Source organism: Catharus ustulatus, chromosome 4, assembly GCF_009819885.2.
Source record: "Catharus ustulatus isolate bCatUst1 chromosome 4, bCatUst1.pri.v2, whole genome shotgun sequence".
In the NCBI taxonomy this organism is placed as follows: Eukaryota; Metazoa; Chordata; class Aves; order Passeriformes; family Turdidae; genus Catharus; species Catharus ustulatus.
In genome coordinates this window covers 4,174,735-4,195,451 of record NC_046224.1, presented here as the reverse complement: position 1 = coordinate 4,195,451, position 20,717 = coordinate 4,174,735, and the positions used below count along the sequence as shown (strand labels likewise).

At 45.2% G+C, this 20,717-nt stretch overlaps 1 protein-coding gene across 1 annotated transcript in view; it reads left to right on the top strand.

Annotated features, from left to right (window-relative positions):
• Positions 1-19,361, top strand: part of PRKCQ (protein kinase C theta) — a 55,199-nt gene extending 35,838 nt beyond the window's left edge. Inside the window, exons 14-19 of the mRNA XM_033059286.1 lie at positions 7,211-7,302; positions 8,724-8,786; positions 13,817-13,955; positions 16,623-16,811; positions 17,340-17,468; positions 18,105-19,361. Coding sequence (XP_032915177.1) covers positions 7,211-7,302; positions 8,724-8,786; positions 13,817-13,955; positions 16,623-16,811; positions 17,340-17,468; positions 18,105-18,260 — 768 coding nt within the window. The 3' untranslated portion in view covers positions 18,261-19,361. The remainder of the gene's footprint in view (positions 1-7,210; positions 7,303-8,723; positions 8,787-13,816; positions 13,956-16,622; positions 16,812-17,339; positions 17,469-18,104) is intronic.
• Positions 19,362-20,717: the final 1,356 nt, after the last annotated feature.

Genomic DNA, 20,717 nt, shown 5'->3' with positions numbered 1-20,717 from the left:
GAATGCTGCCTGTATCTCCAGAGGGATGCTGGAGCCAGCAGCAGAACTGTGCTGTCCGTGCTCCAGCCTGGTCTGGAGGCTCAGAATGACACAGAAGGGACAGTCTGCAGCTCTGGGTTCAGGTAATGCAGGCTACAAGTGTCCCCTTCCCTCATGAGATCACAAAGCTGGAGGAGAAACCAAACAGAGTCGTGTCAGGATCCAGGTGGGATTTGCTGCCTGTTTAAGGGGGTGCTTCCAGCCATGGAAAAGCAGTGAGTGCCTGAAAAATTCATGGGTGTCAAGCTCAAAAACCCAGATGATTTTTTTCCTGCAATTCTGGGCAGCAGCACAGAATTGCCCTGCTGTCCTGGAGAAAGAATCCCCATCCATCTCACCCCAAGCCATCACTGCCACTTTGGAGCTTGGCTTCACACAGAGGGAATCTGGAATGGGGCTGCCCAGGCCAAGGCTGCTCTGGGCTCTGATTGATTTTCAGCTCCTGTTTGTTCTCCTCTGACCTTTGCAAGCCAGCAGTGATCACTCAGTGCAGGAAAGTCACCCAGAGCAGGGGAGCTGTGACAACCTTGGTGGTGTTCCAGGCTTAAGGGACAGTGTGGCTGTCAGAATATATTTTATGGCAATCATTTTAGGATCATGGAATGGTTTGGGCTGGAGGGGACCTCAAAGATCCCCTATTTCCACACCCCTGCCATGGGCAGAAGCCATGGGACTGCTATGTAGAGTCCCTTTATAGATTTTAATATTGAAAATATTGAAAATATGACATTTTTTTATGTTTCTTGAAATGTCCCTGGATAGATAAGTAGTTGCAAACAGAAATATATGTGCCAATGCCTCTGAATCCCTCATGCTTGAATTACCTGAGCTGCTCCAGCTGCTGAGTGTCTCTGCAAAGGACAGTAAAAACAGGAATATTCCTACACCACAACAAGGACCTCACTGTTACCAGAGAGGGGGAAAAAGTCTTTTAATGTGCTGACAGTTCTCTGAGCTCTGGGATGAGTTTATTCCTCACCTCCAGCCAGGTGATGAGTGACTGCTCAATTGTATGAAGCTTCAGACAGGTTTTAGAAGGCACCAGGCACTTAATGCCCCTCTCTAGTCCAGTGGACTCTGAATGATCAGTGCCTGCAAAACTCACAATATTTTTCTTGTTTTATTGCATGAGAATAAATGCAAGCCCATAGTGTTTGGGGTTTTTTGGTCCACTCTCTTTTTGAATTTTTCTATTTTATTTTACTGCAGTAATCTTTGTATCCAGATATTCAGCTGACATAATTACATAGTGTGAATTTTAGCAATAAGCTCAGAGATCTATTCTGCTATTTTCTGCTGTGTTAGGTTTAAAGGGATGCTGTTATGCTAAAGAGGAGGAAAAACATGTTTATAATTCTGTGAAATCCCAAAATCAGTAATGCAAAAACCAGTGACTAGCATCCCAGAGCTTATGTTTTATTCTTTTTTTTTGCATTTCACTGATCTTCTGCCATAAAAATAGGCTTTCCCTTTTTGAAAGTCACTTTTATTTCTGTTTCTTTACTTCATTGACCAAGTTTTATTAGCACCCTTTACCTAAATGCAAATTAAATCTTGAGGCAGTTTGACTTGCAGCACAAAATAGCAACAGAGAAAACTATCTTAACCCAAAAGAGAAGTAATCTTTACTGCAGTTTAAAAGAAAATATTACAGAAATGTTTATTTTCTGCTTTACTGTTGTATTATATGTTTTCTCCTGGTGGTGAGCCTTTTTCACATGCTCTGTTACCTTCATGTGCTCTGAGTACTTTGAGTTTGGAAAAAATCTGATTCAAGACCAAATTTGAAGCAGCTGATGGGAAAGATTAGGAAAACTTTGAGGATTTTGCCTCTTGCAACCAACAGGCAGGAAAACTGGCAAGGTCTAGTTCAATCCTGGCCAAAAATTCAACGTTGTTTATCAGAAATAGCAGCATCTCAGCAGAGCTTTGGGATTTCTGCAGGTTGTGCCAGAGAAGGTGTGAGCAGCTGCAATTATAACATTAAGTACATGAGATTTTGCAAGACACTTTTAGGTGGTGTCAGCCCATGTGGTGTGAACAGAGGGAAGGCATTGGCCAGGAAAAGAGGAGAACAGCTCACAAGTGGGGTTTTTTAGGTGATAGATGATTGCCATATTCAATACACATATTGTCATTGCCTTCCCATTGTCCAGCCTGAGGAATATCAGCCCAAAATGCATTCAGCTTTGCCTGAGATTTCTAAAAATCTACAGTCTAGCTGCACTTTATCCTGAAAAAACTAATTTCCTAAAATGGAAACTTTTTTTGTCTGTTTGTTTTTCTACTGCTAAAATATTTGTGTTTCATGGATTTGGCCACTTTTTGTTTCATTTTCGGTCTGGTGATTTTATTTTTTTTTTTTAATCTGTAAAACTTCAGACAAATCTTTCTCTAGCCTTGAGAAAATGTAGTCTCTCTCCAAGATTCTGTTGGACACTGATAGGGAAAACCATTTCCTCTTGGAAAACATGGGTGATGGTGCCTCAGTTTATCAGTGGCTGATGGACTCTGCTCTGAGTAAAGGTCTTGGCATCCCAGAGCTCAAGTGGAAGCCAAGTCTGCACCTTTATCTCTGCAAATGTATTTTATTTATGTGTATAAATATATTCCTGTGCTTTGTACCAATGCTTTGTACCATGCTGAGCATCCCAAATGAGCAGCTTAACACACAGCCAGAAATGCTGACAGTGCAAGGATTAGAACAAGAAATATTGAGACAGTGAGAGCAGGGACTGCACTGGATTATTGGGCAGCTGGAAGAAATGCTGCCATCTCCAGAAGACAGCTGATATTACACAAGAGAGGGAGGAAAAGGTCTTTTAAACCAGAGAATAGAATTAAAGCTTGCATTGCTCTGGTGCAAATTGCAATGGAGGTGAATGCCTGCAGCAAGGAGTAACCCTGTGCTAGCTGTTCCTTGTGACAGCAGGCACAGTGAGGACTGCACTGCCCTCTTCCCCACTGCATGGGATGCTCTGATGGGATTGCAGCACTGAGAGATGTGCTGGAAAAGGCTGAGAGGCTTTTGGCTGCCAACTGTCCCATGAAGTAAAATAGATCCAAAGTGTGGATCAACACCCAGACTGTGCTGAGCTGCATGAAAAGGTGAGACCAGAATCAGCTGCAGGAATTTGCATCATGTCCAGCCTTTCTCTTGGCCAGGGACAGCCTCATTTAATGGGAGTGCAGCAGGATTAGGTCACTTAATCTGGAGTCTTCTCCATATGGAGACATTTGTTAGGGTAACTGCTCTAAACACAGGAAAAGCCACACTGTCCTGGATTATTAATTATTCTGACATTCATCCTCCTGGAAGCCCTGGGAAGAAGAATTTTTCCTCCTCAGTAAATGGTGTTAAATTGTGTATTTATATGTATGCAAGCATTTTCAAAATGCAAAGAAAAGAAAATCTGAAAATCTCTGCAGAAAAGTGCTCTGGAGGGCTTCCAGCTGGTTAAAGGATTTTAAAAGCCTGTTAAAGAATGTACCTTCAGAAGATCAATTTAAATGCTGCCTGCTTTATACTCATTGTTTATGAAGTTGAAAGCATCTCTGATAGTGGCTATTCATTCTCCCAGCAGTGGCAGCAGAGCAGGTTGGTTTAACTCCATCCCTGCCTGTCCTGGAGAGGCAGAGGGAGAAGAGGCTCTGTGGGGAGGGGCTCAGCTCAGCACAGGCACTGGGGGATTGAAAGGGCAGGAAATTGAGCTCCTGCAGTAATCCAGGCTTCCAGCACCTGGCAGGACTGGGGAGCAGTGTTATTTTATGTGCAGGAACTGTGTTATTTGGTGCAGGATACAGCTGGTGTGTGTTGTAGGGCTCTGCCTGCTGTAGGAGCAGCACTTCACCCTCCCACAGAAGGGTTTGTCCTGTTCCCAGTGCTGCCATGGAGAAAGCTCCTGGAAGATGGTCCAGAAGTAGGGAATGGCTGATACATGGATATTCTTAATACAGCTGGTGTCAAATACATCAGGAAGTGTTTGGACAACACCCTCAGGCACATGGTGTGATTCTCAGGGGTGTCCTGTGCAGGGCCAGGAGCTGGACTTTTGGTCCTTGTTGGTCCCTCCCAACTCAGAATTTCTATGATTTTACAACGACCCTGGTGCAGTGTGCATCCCTGAGTGCAGGAAGGGCCTTTACAGTCCTCCTTGAGCTCTGTGGTTGTAAAAGAAGGTCCTGAGGTCTGCCATGAGACCAAACTTTTTCTGTTGTGTGAGTCCAGAAAGAAAGTTTGACTTCCTTCAAGTCTGGCTTGAGCATTTTCTACCCAGGGATGGGTGGCACCCACAGGTGCTCTGTAAGTTGTCACCTGCCTGCAGGGCACAGGGGCAGGGCACTCTTTCCAAGCCTCCTGCACAGCTGTGTGGGTCTCACCACGGAGGAGCAATTTCCACAGGCAGGAGCATTGCAGGAGATAAGGGTGTGGCAGAGCCTTGAGAATCAAAGAATGGTTTGGGTGAGAAAGGACCTTTAAAAGTTATCTAGTCCAATTGCCTTGCAGTGAGCAGGGGAATTTTCAGCCAGATAATTCCCCCTTAACCCCCCTTGCCTGCTCCAAGTGCTGACAGGCTCCAGAGCCTCTCAGCAGCAGGCAGGAGCCATCAGTTAACTTTCCCAGGACAAGAGGAAGTGAAGCTGGAGCCTGTCTGCAAGAACATCCTCTGTGCCACTCTGACCCTTTGACCTCCACCCCTCTCTTGAATTTTCACTGGTTTCAACAATGGGTTTTGCCACTTCCCATATTTACTGTGTGCTGTGGCTCTGCAGATCTCAGAGCTAGGAAGCTGACCTCAGTCAGTTGTTGCACTTTTGTCCTTCTTGGTTACACCTCACCACTCACAATGACGTAGGGCTGATCTCAACCAGCTCTGCTCCGTGAGCTATTCCAGACATCTGCCCTTCTGGAGAAGCAAGGGGAACTTCCAAGCCCCAGAGGAAAGTCAGAGTGATCCTGTCTGGCTTTTCAATAAGGTTTATGTACCACTCTATAGCACCTGATATATCATAAACAACATTCCTAAGCAAAGTTTGCATTCTCAGCTTCATGGCTTAAAGCAGTTGAGCAACAGGGTTTGTGTGTGTGGATGTGAATTAATCTGAGGGGTTGCTCCACCTTTTCTTCCCTCAAGGATGCTGTCAGAGTCCCCATTTTCCAGTCAGAGTCCCTGGGTTCAGTTAAACAGGTAGATCAGATGGTTGCTCAAAACCATGAACATGCAGAGCGTGACTGCTCATTCCACTGGATAAACATGGATTTAAATGACAGTCAGAGATGAGGTATAGCCAAAATCAGTGAATTTCACAGGGAAACTGAGGGGTTTTCTCCTTCCCAGCCCACTAAAGCTGAGTCTGGCCCATTTCAAGACCCACAAGGTTCCTTCAGTCCCAGCAGGACACGTGTGGCTGCTGGTGTGTTGTTGGCTAAACCCCATCACCTCCCTGTGTGCCTTCCCAAAGAGCATCTGTCCAAGTATTTTCCTGGATGGGCTCCTGAGCTCATGTTGCTTCCAAGGCTTATGTGTTTCTTCACTAAATTTCCCACCTTCCTATAGCCTTTTTACTTGCTGGAACTCATTTATGTGCACAGCCCCCTGCAGATGCAAGAAACACTGAAAACCTGCACCCATTTGGTTTAGTGATGGAATTTGTGTTCTTTCCCCAGGAGGCCAGATCAGGCTTTGAGCTTGTTGGATGACAGGTGGGGTTTCCAGTGAGTCCATTTAAATAAGAGTGCTGTAATTAAGAGGATCTGGCTAAAGAAATTGCACAAATTAGAGCAGACAGCTGTTGTTTGAAAGGAACAAGCACTTTTGTGATTTTTTAACATAGCCAGCTCTTGGCTTGGTGCCAGGGATACATTAGCTCTTGTGGATAAAAACCTTCCACTGTTAAAAATATAAGTGAAAATAACTCTTATTTTCCCCCCAGAAAAAAAAATGTAATGAGCAATAGGCAGCACAAGGAAGATACTCATAAACTTTATAGCATAGCCTAGAGATGACTGACTTCATGTGTGTCAGGCTTTTGAGGGAAAAAAAATACTGCATCTATTTTATTTTATTCCTGCATTTATGCACAAAAGGTGAGATTCCCAAAATAGAAGTTTAAACTGGAACCATAACTCAGGGTGCAAATCCCTTTCCTCCAGAAAAAGATGTCCTTTCTGCTTTGTAGAGACAATTCAGAGTGGAAGGGATCAATCTAAACCAGCTCCTGCAGGGTTCTGGTGGTGAAGTTTGGCTGATGGAGCTGTGAGAGGATCAGTGTCATGTGTAAGAGAAACCTGGGACAGTGGGAGGTGTCCTGCCCATGGCAGGGGGTTGGAACTTCAGGGTCTTTAAGGTCCCTTCCAGCCCAAACCATTCTGTGATTCCATGGTTCTGTATCAAGGATTGGAAAAGAAACCCCAGTGATCAGTTCTGCTCATTATATAGAGAGACATTCCATCATTTCTGTGCACCAGGAGGAGAGTTTTTCACTGCCCTGGTTGAACAATTGATGGTTGCAAGCAACTGGGGACAAGAATTTGACTTTTTCCAGGTTTCTCTGATATGGTCAATGGCTATCTACAAATATGATTAATTCATTACTTTCCCCACCAGTAAGTTACATAGAGCAGCTTTCAGGCTTAAAATCAAACATGTGCTTAAAACAAATTGCTGTGTCTGGTCTCTGATAACTTGAAAAAGTCAGACCCAGGTGCCTCCACAGAACCTGTGCAAGAATGCAGTGATATCAGATTGAAATCACACACTGGATGGATACTGAACTGGGATGGGGACCTGAGGAGAGCTGGGAGTGATTTCTGCCTTTTCCTCTGGTCCCCTGAGAAGCTTGTCCATCTGTCCTTCTGTAGAGGCTCTGTAAAGTTACTGACCCCTTTCTGCTCGTAAAAATCCATGGCCCCAGCTGGTTATGAAGGGGCTTTGCAGTGTTTGCTAATGGTGTTTGTAGAAATCAGAGCAGGGAGTGTGAGCATGGGCTTAGAGAAATGAGGAACATCTAAAAAGGATACTGCTTTCTTTCCAAAACCCTCACAGTAATACTTTCCTTCCTCTTTTTGAGTGCTTTCTGAGCTGTTTGATTTTTTTTTTTTTTTAGTATTTAAACTTTTACTTTGCTCTTCACCACCCTTTACTTATTCTCACCCTGTCTCCTCCTCTAGGAAAACCTCTTTTTTGTGATGGAATACCTCAACGGAGGAGACCTCATGTTCCATATCCAGAGCTGCCATAAGTTCGACCTTCCCAGAGCAACGTAAGAAATTTCTCATTGCCTTGGGGCCTGCAGGGTGCACATGAGACAGCAGCAAACTGGGCACTTGATTTTATTCCCAGCCCTGCTGCTGCCCTGTAGAGGAAATCTTGGGCAGATTATTTGACCTCTCTCCACCTTGCCCAGCTGCCAAGTGGGGATGGAAGCTGAGACCCTCTTTGTTAATCCCTCTCTATCCCAGCTATTTCCAAACCCAACAAAACCATACAGACCATCCTCCCATCCCCTCCCACATCCACACTCCATCCACACAGTTGGTTTCACTCAGACATGACCTCACTTCTGTACAACACTCTGTAGCCAAGCTGCTGAAGCTGAGGTTGCCAGCCCAGTGGTCAGAGGTGAAGTTTTGTTTGTTAGAAGTAATGGGATCTTCCCTTTTTTCCCCTTAAAGTTCAAGGGGGTGGGGTGAAAACCTATCAAAAGCACAAAAGGTAAATTTAAACAAAAAATTAATATACCAGCAGAGAATTAAAAATGTATTTAGCTTTGATTAAAGTAAATAGAGGAATTAGAATAAATGAAAGGTGCTTTTGATCCTTCTGCAAGCAAAAGGTATTTTGAAAGTCAATATTGAAACCACTACAGGAATTACTTTTATTTAATAATTTAATAATAAAAAACCCCACACTGTCATTTAAATCAGTATTTGTTGATTTTTTTTTTTTCAAATTCATTTGAATGGCCAGAATTAAAGGCCAGTGCATTGAAGGCTGAGGGAGCAGAGCTGTGCCACAGTGGAGGGGAATATGATCCTCTGGTTTCATTCCCTTCTGGGGCAGCATTTTCATTCTTCACACTGAAGAATGTGAGCAGCAGGATGTGGTGGTGTCCTTTGGGTAAAAATGTGCTGAGAACAATGACTTCAAACTCAAAAAAACTTCAGGGAAAGGCCACCAACCTGCTGGATAGCCCGTATTATGGATAGGCTTTCAAAATCAGAAAAAAAATTTCTTTACTGGAAGTGTGGTCAGTCATTGGAACAGGCTGCCCAGGTAAGTGGGGGAATCCCTGTAAGTGTTCAGGAAATGTGGATGTGGCACCTGGGGATGTGGTTTAGTGGTGGTTTTGGCAGTGCTGAGTTAATGGTTGGACTCCATGCTAGAGGGGTTTTCCAACCTGAATAATTCCAGGATTCTTTGAAAAGCATGTCATAAATCTGGGCAGGGAGGAGGGCAGTTTGACAAGCCAGGGAGTCAGTCTGTGCTCCCCATCCCAGATTCCCACCTGTATTTTACCCATCAGTAAAACACAGTCACCCCAAGCCCTCTGGAGACACTCCAAAACTTCTGGGAACCTAAGAAAATTTTTGATGTTTTGGAGACAAGGTTTCCATCCTTTTGGGTCTAGTTGAAAAACCCTTTGGGAAGCTCCTGTTCTAAGCTGTGCCTTCTGTCATTCAGGTTTTATGCTGCTGAAATCATTTGTGGGCTCCAGTTCCTCCATTCCAAGGGCATAATATACAGGTAATTTTACTCTTTAATGTAATTAATATGCTAAATGCTTTTCTCTGCAAGCACCAATGGCAAGAGAGAGGCTGTTTCTTGGCTGTACTTACTGGCATTTCTCTGCAGATTTCCGTTTTACAGAGTTTGGGTGTTTTATTTTGAAGAGAGAGTATAGAAAAGGCAGTTTTGATCCTCCTTTCAGAGCCCAGTCCTATTTCAGTTAACATTGAAACAAACCCTTGGATGCATTTACACAGAGTCATTCACACAGCACCCAGTATAGGCACATTGTTTAAGCTTTCAACATATCAAGGTACATTAAGGTCAAGTCAGACACAAGAAATTTGGTCCATCTGCTGTGCTGGTTGCCTTGGGACAGTGGTGACAAGCTCAGCTCAAGTAACAAAAGCAGGAAGACAGTGATATATCTTAATTTTGGATTAATTTTGTGCACAATGGGGAGATGGGATTCATCTCACCATCATGGATCTGAGTTGACTGTTAAGTCCTTGCAGTAAGCAGAGAGCAGAGGGTGTTTTTAGGTTCATCAAGCCTGTGTCAAAATGTGTATGGGAAGTGCCTAGTTCTACCAGAAATTAGGCCACAGTCTGATTTCCCATGGCCAAAAGGAGGAACTGAATTTCTGGGGAGCTCTGGTTAAGCTCAACTTCACTTCAAAATTCAGTTACAGTAATTTCACGAATACAAGCCGCACCAATTTGACCAAAATTTTGGTGGAAACCCGGAAGTGCGGCTAATATTCCGGGGCGGCTAATCTATTAACAAAATTCTAAAAGCTGCCAACACGGAAGTGAGAGCCCGCGGCAGCCCCAAGCCAAGCTGGAGCCCGGCCGGCCCCGGCAGAGGTGGGAAAGCCTGGCAGAGGCGGGGCCAGCAGTGTGGGGGCGGGCGGCTGAGCCTGAGCCAGCAGGGCGGGGCAGGGAGGGCAGCAGAGCCTGAGCCAGCAGGGCGGGGGAGCCCGGGAGAACTGGGGCTAGCAATGCAGGGGAGCATGGCAGAAGCAGGAAGGCCGGCGGGTGGGGCTGCCTGGCAGCGGGGGAAGCCCAGCATAATCGGGGCCAGCAGCGTGGGGGAGCCCGGCGGTGCGGGGGCCTGCAGTGCCGGCCAGGGCGAGGAAACGCGGCGGCGGTGCAGACGGGAGGGGGCGGCCCTGCCGGCGGGGCGAGCGAAAGCGGCGCTCGTGAAAGCGCCGCCGCTCGCCGCGAACCGCGAGCCGCGAAAGCGCCGCCGCTCGCCGCGAACCGCGAGCCGCGAACCGCGAGCCGCGAGCCGCGAACCGCGAGCCGCGAGCCGCGAACCGCGAGCCGCGAACCGCGAGCCGCAAAAGCGCCGCCGCGAGCCGCGAACCGCGAGCGCGCCGCCGCGAGCCGCGAACCGCGAACCGCGAGCCGCGAGCCGCGAGCCGCGAGCCGCGAACCGCGAGCCGCGAACCGCGAGCCGCGAACCGCGAGCCGCGAAAGCGCCGCCGCGAACCGCGAGCCGCGAAAGCGCCGCCGCGAGCCGCGAGCCGCGAGCCGCGAAAGCGCCGCCGCGAGCCGCGAACCGCGAGCCGCGAAAGCGCCGCGGGGCGGGCGCGGCGCGGGGCGGGCGCGGCGCTCGCGAGGCGCGGGGCGAGCGAAAGCGGCAGCGGGGCGGACGGCGAGCCCGGCGGCGGCAGCCCTGCCAGCCGGGCGAGCGAACGCGGCAGCGGGGCGGTGCTGACGGGAGAGGGGGGCCAGCGAGCCCGGCGGCGGCGGCAGCACCACCCGGCCAGCCCCGCCGAGCCGTGGCGCTGAGCTGGGCCACCCGGCCCCGTCGGCAACCATGAGCGGGCCGAGCCTTCCTGGCCCCGCCCCGAGCCAGTAAAGCCCGCTATGCCGCAATCCTGTTACTAATTGGCCAATTTGTGAAAGCTGCGCACGGATTCTCGCGACGAACGAAAGTGCGGCTAATATTCGGGGTGCGGCTTATCTATTGACAAAGACAGCAACATTGTCGAGGCACCGGGGGTGCGGCTTATAATCCGTGCGGCTTGTATTCGTGAAACTACTGTACTATACTGCAGCCTTCTTTAAAAGCAGAAAACAAATAACTTGTCACAAATAAATGAGAAAGCTCCCTACAGCAATGATGTTTGCTGAAAGTGAATTTATTTCAGCGTTTGTCATGTAGTGTGAACATTAGAGAAAATGCTGGAAGTGGATGACTTGCTCATAATCCATTCTCCCTTTAAAACATGAGCTTTGATTCTTATTAGTGCTCATGTGGGAGCCATTTATAGTCTTTATTGACTGATGATGGTGATTGCATAAACATGAGATCAATATCAGTGGCATTAAGCTAAGATGATCTCTGGGGCCTCAGCAACTTTTCTGGCTCTAATTATTATTCTCAATGAGTGAAGAGAAAAATTTTCTGAAGTGCCCAAATCAAGTCGGCCATGTCTGTTATTTTCAGTCAGTCTTCTCAGAAAATCTGATTAAAAATATCTGCAGGACACAGTGACTTTATGGCAGGACTGCTAATGCTGATATTTTATTTATAATTCACATTTTTACTTGGAATCACTGTGCCAGTGCTGTGCTGGGGTTTGGGACCCATTTCCTCCTGAAAGGAGAGGGGTGTTTAGAGTCTGGAGCCTTGGGAATTGAGGGAAAATTGGGACATCAGGGCACTGGGTAGCACGTGGATAGGAAGATATCTCATTGCCAGGAGCTGGTGATATTGCTTTGGGTATCAAGCATTGAGAGAAAAGGTTTAACCAATCCTACTCTCTTTTCCCTTTTTCACTGAAGACAATGACAGTGAGGTCAGCTGAGAACACAGAGTCATCAGTATCTCTGTCAGAGCAAACTAAGCACTTAGGAAAGTGAACAGAAATAACTTTTGAAACTGCATCTCTTGCAATGTCATAAGAATAATGAATCCAGCTGTTCTGTCTCATGCACCCACGTTTGGAAACATTGGCTTAAATTTTAATGAATGAGCCGAGGCATTTTTTGGCAGAAACTCCAGTCCCTGGAGCCAATGAGTTTGAGACTCATCAAAATAATGAAAGCGAATTGTAGGTGATGTTTTTTTTTTGTTTTGCTTCGATCTACCAGATGAATAAAAGCAGTGCTGGCAGCCTGAGATTGATCTCAACGTTGTATCTAAAATAAGCCATTCCAGCTGGAAATTGTGACAACATGAGTGTCTGCCACTTGGAAGGCAAATGTCTGTGTTTTCTCTGTATTTCTCCTTGATTGATGACTCCCATTTTGTCTTGGGCCATATTCCTGCAGCAGTGAACAATTTCCCCATGACAACAATTTAATGTGTAAACACCACAATGTCCCCCACCCTGAGGATGACCTGGCCCAAGCAAGACAAGGAGCTTTGCTCAGATGGAGGCTGAAGAATCATCTTCCCTGCAATTGCAGGTCATCATCCCAGGAGCATCAAGCATTAGAAATTACCTTCTTTGAGAAACATTTCTGAAAAAAAACCCCACATTGTAAAGCAGTTGTCAGTGGGAGAGTGTCTGTGCAATAGCCCTGTGGTGTCTTGGTTTGGGGGACAGGTGTCTGCAAAGAAAGGCAGGAGCCTCTCTTGAAATGGAAAATGTAAACACCTTCCTCCAAATTATTATAATTTTGAAATTAAGGGGCTCTCAGGCAAAGATATGGGAATAGGAATAACAGTTCTTTACTAGGAAAATTAAAATAGAAATACAGCATTGCAAAAAACAAAACCAAACCCCAAACCCTGACACAGTCAGAGTACAGCCTGACACCCGTCAGGCAGGGTGTTGGCAGCAGTCCCATTCCATGGTGGCTGCATCCTCCTGCAGTGACAGATGTGGCTCAGCTGGAGCAGTGCTCCTGTACAAGGTGCAGTTTGCTCTGAAGGTCCAGTGGTGATGTGCAAGGGTCTAGTTCTCCTCTGGGATCTAGTGGAAAAGGCTGCTCTGATGTTCCAAATCTCAGATTTTATCTGGGTAGGAAATGCTTGGCTCCTCCCCTGGGTGGAGCATCTCCCCATGGGATGATGGAATTTTATCAGCCATGCACTGGGACTCCATGGCCATTAACAGGAGAGATCTCCTGGAGGGAGGATGGGCTGTGAAAAGGTAAAGAACTCTGTCCCAGCTGGTTTAACAGATGTCCCATTAATAGGAGATATCTCCCATGGAGAGTAGGATCACTGCCCCACCTGGTTTCAACAGATGGTGACAGAATACACACCCATGGACACATCCTGCATTGCAACCCAAGACAGGTGGTCAGAACTCTTGTCTGAGATGTGGAAAATCAGAGAATCACAGATTCACAGATTCACAGAGTGGTTTGGGTTGGAAGGAGCTTTGAAGACCACCCAGTTCCAGCCCCCTTGCCATGGTCAGGGATGCCCTAATCCACTGGATTAGACCTCATCCACTTGGCTTTTGGCCAAAATATGTGTATGCTGTGAATTAGGATGAAAAATAAATTGCACCCTCGGCTGTGGGTACAAGCAAATGTGTCTGGGTGCTTTGGGAGCCCTGAGAAGGAGCAGTGATTGACAGCACAAACCAGGCAGTACAGGAATGTGTGTGCTCATAGACCAGGGCACCCAAATTCTGCCCACATCCCCAGTTAAGTGCAACATCACTGATCCAAACATTTTACCTGGGTCATTATCTCAAATAAAACCAAAACCTTTAGGTGAGATTTAAGAAAATTAACATAGAAACCATGCCTTCCCTTCTTTCTGCCTTATTTTTTCTTTTTTACAAGGTTTTCTGTCCTTTCAGAGTTCTTTCCCACTTGAGGACCTCTTTGTTCTCCACCAGTGGTCATAAGTCATCAGTTCCTTTGCTTTTATTTCCTTCTCTGTTCATTTCTGTTTTCTTCCTCTCTCTGGGCACTTTGCTTCCCAGAGTAGCTTTTATCCCTCAGCCTTCTTTTGTATTTCCAGCATGTGGGCACTACACAGAGGCAGAGAACAAATGCAACAAGTGCAACCTGCTAAAATAATTTGTGTGCTTTACACTTTGAAGAATGGGGTTTTCTTCTCTTCCTCCGCAGGGACTTGAAGCTGGACAATGTCCTCCTGGACAACGAGGGGCACATCAAGATTGCTGACTTTGGGATGTGCAAGGAGAACATGTTTGGGGATGCAAAGACCAGCACTTTCTGTGGGACTCCTGACTATATTGCCCCTGAGGTAGGTGTGGGGCACAGGGAGCTCAGCAAGAGCTATGGGACAGGAATTGTGTCTCAGACACGACTGCTGTGCACTGGTGGAGGTGGCAAGGAGTAATAACCTGGTTTGGAACAGTTCCAGACCAGGAACTGGATTTCAGCATGGCTCAGAGTCTGTGCTCTGTTTGGCATTGCTTATTTTTGTGGTTAATTCATTTTTTGGTGCGAGTGGAACTTGGCTTAAACCAAGAAAGAGAATGCTCACTGGAAATTCTTTTTGGGCCATGGCAGAAAGAACTCCAAGAGGTCCTGCAACTGAGGGACAGATACAGTATGAGGAATGCTGGCTTGTGTCCTTGCCCTTATTTCTTTCAATTTTTAATCAGACAGAAACTCTTTTTTCCCCCTAGAAAATTTAGGTGTTTTGAACTAGATCCCTCCAGAACAGATTTCCTTAACCTAGTGGCTTGACACAATTATAGATATTACTGTGGAGAGACTTGGACTAATTAGGTGCCAAAGAAAATATTTTTTAGCTCAGAGAAAAAGCTACAAGTCATCCATGCATCATGTCTGACATCGGTCTGAAATCCATTTATTTACCTTTCAAGATTCCATTTTGTAATTTTAGTGGTTTTATGATGGATATTGGTACTTTCCAAAGAGCAGTCAAAGCCTTTAGGGTTTTTTTCCCTCTACTATAATTCATTGGTGCTTCACTGTGCGCAAGGGCTCAATTCTGGCTGAGGTTGCACCACTGCTGGCTCAAGGGTCTCTTCAAATCAATTGGATTTCTATTGCCTAAGAATGGGTGTAAGTGTGCTCTGCAATCAAGCTGCAATTGTCTTTTATTCCACTTCAGTTTGCTTTTATTTAAGAAAAAAACCCCACTGTTTTTTGCTCCTAAAAAAAATAGCCAAATGTTGATCCATTATCTGTGATTTTATTTTATAGAAAAGAGAAAAACTGAAATAGCTCAGAGTTTTATTTCTGCACTATGTTTATTTTAGGGATTCAACGAGTGCATATAAAACATTTTACCTCTAAATTGAAAGCACTTCTAGAGTTTATGGATCATCTCTCCTGCCACAGACAGGAGCACTGGACTCTGTCAGTATTTCACTGCAGCTACCACTGTGATTTGTTACACATCCAGCACCTTGGACACAGCCATGCGAATAAGGGGGGTTTGGGTCAGTAGACAAGGAATTTTTTTTCATTTCAAAAAATATCTGACAAAAAAAAAAAAGACAGCCTGAAATTAAATTGCTGAATTAATTTATTTTTTTTTCCTGGAGAATTTCAAACTAAATAAACCCTTTTCTTTCTGACTGTCATAAAACACTTCCATTTCAATTTCTAGATACTTTAGACTGTAAAAGATAAAGCTTTATAAAAATAATTTCTCTTTTTAGAAGGAAGGGTTGGGATGGTTTTGTTCTTAAGTGATCCAGAAAAAATATATTAAGGGGTCTTGCTGATTTTTTTTTTTTTTGGCTCTGAGTGGAACTTATTGTCTATATTGCATCATATATTCAAATCTCTTTTTTGTCCTTTTGTCATCTCTTCTTTTGGAGACAGATGTAGTATAGAGCATCCCATCACAACCAAAATGTGGGCTCAAGAGTAAAGATTGTGCCTCAAAATTAAATTTTCCCCTCTACAGCTCTAAAATTCTGATAAGAATCCTACACACCACAGTCATCATGTGAACCTGTAGATATCTGCAATGTAAATATATATATATGAGCATGCTTTGAGGTTCTTTGAGAACTAAAGGAGACAAACAGGAGAGACAGACAAAAGGAGACAGACAAAATATCTAAATATTTTACAGATATTTAGGTAGATATTTATCTGGATGTTTAAAATTGGGGAAATTCCCTTCCTTGGCTATAAAAGGAGCTCGTGATAACTGGTTCAGCTTTAGATATCTCCACAACAGAGATCTAAAGGCAGGTGAGGTTAATTTTGCTTCTCCAGAGAGGAAGTTTGATAACTTGGTGATGGTCCTTTAGACCCTGGGCAGGTTGTCACTCCAGCTGGATGTCACTTTATAAGTGACATTGAAAGGCACAAACCAAGGGACTGACTGAGGACAAATTCCCATTCTTCCATCTAAAACCCAGTTGGTCTCAAGAGGACAGATCAACAACCCCTTTGATGCTTTTCCTGGGGAAAGTTTGCTGGGGTAGAGTCACTCAGTTTTAAGTGACTGATAGTCCTAAATTACCTTTATGCTGCCAAATTTGTAATCCTAAAACTCAGCTAGTGTCACTGGAATCAGTCCCAAAATGCTAATACCTGACCATTTGTCTTCTTGGACTTCACAAGCCTGATTTGAACCCTTGGAGAGCAGGCTAAAGATGACTTGTCTCATTTTTATGTTTGAGATCTGTATGGTAGCCAAGGATTTGTTCAAGTAACTTAAGAGTTGCGTGCAGCCTGCTGTCTGTAGTGCCAGGGACTGTTCTGGCACCCAGCTGTGGCTGTGCCTCGTTGCTCCAGGAGTCACAGACCCTGCACCACTGGCAGATTTCTGGCTCCTGCTGCAGACAGGGGGAAGCACCTCTGATAGCCCACCCTGCAGAGTTGCAGTTGCAAGGCCATGATCTCTCCACCCTCCTGAAGTTGAAAAACTCCTGTCAGACATTTTATTTCTGCCTTGGTGGCTCCTCTTTCTGGGCAGATACTGCTGGGGCAGAAGTACAACACCTCAGTTGACTGGTGGTCCTTTGGTGTCCTCCTGTATGAGATGCTCATTGGCCAATCCCCTTTCCATGGCCAAGACGAAGAGGAGCTTTTCCAGTCCATCCGTATGGATAACCCCTTCTACCCTCGCTGGCTGGACAAGGATGCAAAGGACATTTTGGTGAAGGTAAGAATCACCACCCATCAAATGAGAGTCTTTTTATTGTCTTCAATTTGTTTATCTTTAGCACTTGTAGAGGGGAATAGGTTTAGTTTAGTCACTGTCTTTCCTGTGGGCATCAAAGCACACCTCTCCCCTGAGATTTGTGTGTCTTCCTGCTCCTGATTTGTGATGGTGGCTCCTCACAGACACCAACAGAGATCAGTTGCTTCACAGAGCACTCCCTAAGGTGCAAGGCTTGTTAACTCCTAGAAAAAAATACTTCAAACTAAGGGTTACACCAGACTGAGATGTTGAACATCTCTTTTTGGAGCACATGCTGCCATCTTTCTGCCCAACAGTCTACTTCTGTCAGGATTGGAGGTAAAAATCATCTTTATACCAATCAGTAAACCTCACTGTTAGGAAAAAACATCCCAACATTTTCTCCATTATGGCCTCTTCGCATTGCACTGACTGGATAATTGCACATTCCACCCTGCTTTATGCTTGTATTATCATCAGAGAATTTAACCTATGGAATCAACATTCCAGCTTTTTGTGAGAGAGCCTGAGAGGAGACTGGGAGCGAGAGGGAACATCCGCCAGCACGCCTTTTTCCGGGAAATCAACTGGGAAGCTTTGGAAGAGAGAAGGATGGAGCCTCCCTTCAAACCAAGAGTGGTAAGGATGGATCTTTTATCAGCTCCACCCATCTCATGTCTCCTAAACTGTGAATTTTTACTGCTTGTCTGACCTGATCCTCACAGGACTGCTTTGTGGTGGCTGCAAGCCTGGGTCTGGCATGCCCACACCTGAGAAACCATCAATTATTCATTGCTTTATCAGTTACTGTAGCAGGGTAACACCTTCCCTTCACCATATTACTGCAGCCCATTCTGAAGGGATTATCTTTCATTGCACTGCAGAAGGTAAAACAGTTCAGGAACCAGGTGTTTGGCTAAATCAGAATAATTCTGACTATTAGCACTCTCATTAAATTATTAAAGTCCTATTAATAACAATAATAGAACTTAATTTGAAAAACACTTCATACTTTCGTTTTGCAGTCTTCCACAACTGTTGTACAATTGGTGAGTTCAGTTTGCCACGTTACAGAGCTGTAACATCCCTGCCTGGCAGCATTCCTGGATCACAGGCTCAGTGCCTCCTTTATAATATTTATATTATAAATATAATATAACTCCCAACTAAAGGCTTAGCTGAGCCCATAGGAAGCAGCCTGATAGGGCCAGCACCATAGTAATAAAGATCTGACTGTTAGTGGTTTGACATCATTTTTTTTTCCTTTTCTTGAAGAAATCTCCGAGTGACTGTAGCAACTTCGACAAGGAATTCCTAAATGAAAAACCCAGACTGTCCTGTGCTGACAGAGCACTGATTAACAGCATGGACCAAAATATGTTCAGCAACTTCTCTTTCGTGAACCCTAAAATGGAGAAAATATTTTCCTGAGATCTGCCTTACTGAAGGAATTCTTTGTAATGATTTGAGTAGCACTTTGTCAGCTGAAGACTGTGCATGGTTATTTTTATCAAGAACCCTCCAGAAAGAAAGCACCTCAGTGAAAGTTTGTACCATGCCTGGAGGCTTCTGACTTACTCCAGTCCATAGCAGATGCCAGCCCACTCTTCATTGATGATAAAGTTTCTTTGTGATATCTTTTGGTCTCTCTTCTCCTTCTTATCAATGTTCTTGAAGTTGAGAGCATCTGAAAATGAGGAGGTGCCAACACCTTGTACACACAGCCAACAGGTTTCTCTGTAAGGAAAAACAAGTATATTTGAGCTTCTGGTGATGTCAGTGCCCATTTCTGCACCTCTGACCCAGACTCATCTTCTTCTGAAGGAAAAGTGGTTTGCTCAAGGCCTGAGAGTATCAGGGAAGATTCAGGTTGGATGTTTTGGTAACTTCCACTTGTACCTGTGCAGAATTGCCAATGTGTGCACAGCTTTGAAAAAGAAATTTGCTCCCTACACCCTTTAAAAATGCTGCTTCCGGGTGTTAGGACTCAGTTTTTCTCCATGGGACAAAGAGATTTTTTTCAGGTGCCCAATCCACCATCTGCACCTCTCAATGGATCATTACCAAAGGAAGTGCCAAGATCAGTACAGAAACCAGGGATTTACACTCAGTGCCTGAGCAGGGAGGATGGGAAGTTGCAGAATGCTTCAAGAGCCCTGTTGTAAAGCTTTAAGTGTCTGATCACACACCAGACTCAGGGCAGGATCTCGATGGGGCTTTCTGACATTTTAACCAAAAACCACACGAGAAAAATGCAACGTTTCCTCAACCATTGTTTAAGCATTGTAAAAGTGGCCTTCCAGTCACAGGATTGGGGTATTTCACTTGCAAGGTACTAACTGGTCCTGAAACGGCTGATTTAGTTTCTGTTTCTCTAAATGATGTCCCAGCTCTTTGGCACAGCTGCACACGATGGCCAGAGGGCAGGAGGCACATCAGGTGAGGGTGGCCCTCACCTCCACCTTGTGACATTTTGCTGTGTGTTCTATCCCTTTGCAGTCTGTGGGAATGTAGGTGGGTTTAAAAAAAAAAAAAAAAAAAAAAAAAAAGTCTTTTCTGTGATCCTTTAATCATGGGATCCTTTTAAATAAAGGTGCACTGTTTTCTGAGGTTGGAGATTTGTGAAACCACCCAGTTGCTGCTTGTCACTGAGGTACCCATGAAAAGCTGGGTCAAAATCAGATTAGAGTCTATAAAGAAGATTTTTTAACAATTTAGGCTTAGGCAGCCAGTCAATCTGGTGTTGGGATCTATTTGGAAAACATACATTTGGAACTTTCTTGCTTCCAGTCCATGAAGAAGAAAAGCTCTAGAAGGTGAGTTATCCCAAAATCAGGTTCCCTTCAGAGGTGCGTTCCCGGTTCTGCTGGTCCAGGCTGTCAATTTGGACCTCCCAGCAGGATGAATGCAGCCTTGCTGGGATATCACTGGCAGTGTCTGCAGGCACAGAATCCAGCAGGAGCAAGGGCTGAAGTCAACAAGAAGAGCAGAACACCCTGAGAACAGTTTCAGTCCAGTAACTGATGAAATCCTGGTTTGTGCTGTATGAAATGCAGGGGGGCATCTGTGCTCACAGTTTGTGGAGCTGGTCATCATGTTTAATTAGAATGGTTACCATGAATTTTTTAAATGCCAGTGCTGTTTGTACAGTTTAATAAAATGTTGTGTATAATTGGGAAATGGGCATTGAAGTGATTAAATATGGAAAAAAGTAGACGTGCTTAGAAAAGCCATTAAAATGTTTCTCTGCTGTCTGGGGAACATTCCCCAGGGGAATTTCAACCTGTAAATACACAGCAGCAGCAAGCACTTGAACAACTGTAACCCCTCCACAGGGCAGTATCTAAACCAAGGATTTGGTGCTGTGCAAAGGTATCCAAGAAGAGAGTGAAATGTTCCTTTTTATTACCAGGTGACACAGTTCTGAGAGGGGTCTGGTATCTCAGAGGGGTTGCAGAGGAGATGTGCAGAGGTCATTATTAAAAGGGGGTGTGTCTTAGTTTGGAGGACAGGTGTTTGCTAAGAAAGGCAGGAGCTTCTCTCTAGAATGGAGAATGTAAATCCCGTCCCTCCAAATTATTAGAATTTTGAAATTAAGGGACTTTCAGGCAAAGATATGGGAATTAGGAATAACAGTTCTTTACTAGGGAAATTAAAATAGAAATACAGCACTACAAAGAACAAACCCCAAACCCTGACACAGTCAGAGTACAGCCTGACACCCGTCAGGCAGGGTGTTGGCAGCAGTCCCATTCCATGGTGGCTGCATCCTCCTGCAGTGACAGATGTGGCTCAGTTGGAGCAGTGCTCCTGCACAAGGTGCAGTTTGCTCTGAAGGTCCAGTGATGATGTGGAGGAATCTGGTTTCCTTCTGGATGGAAAAAGGGC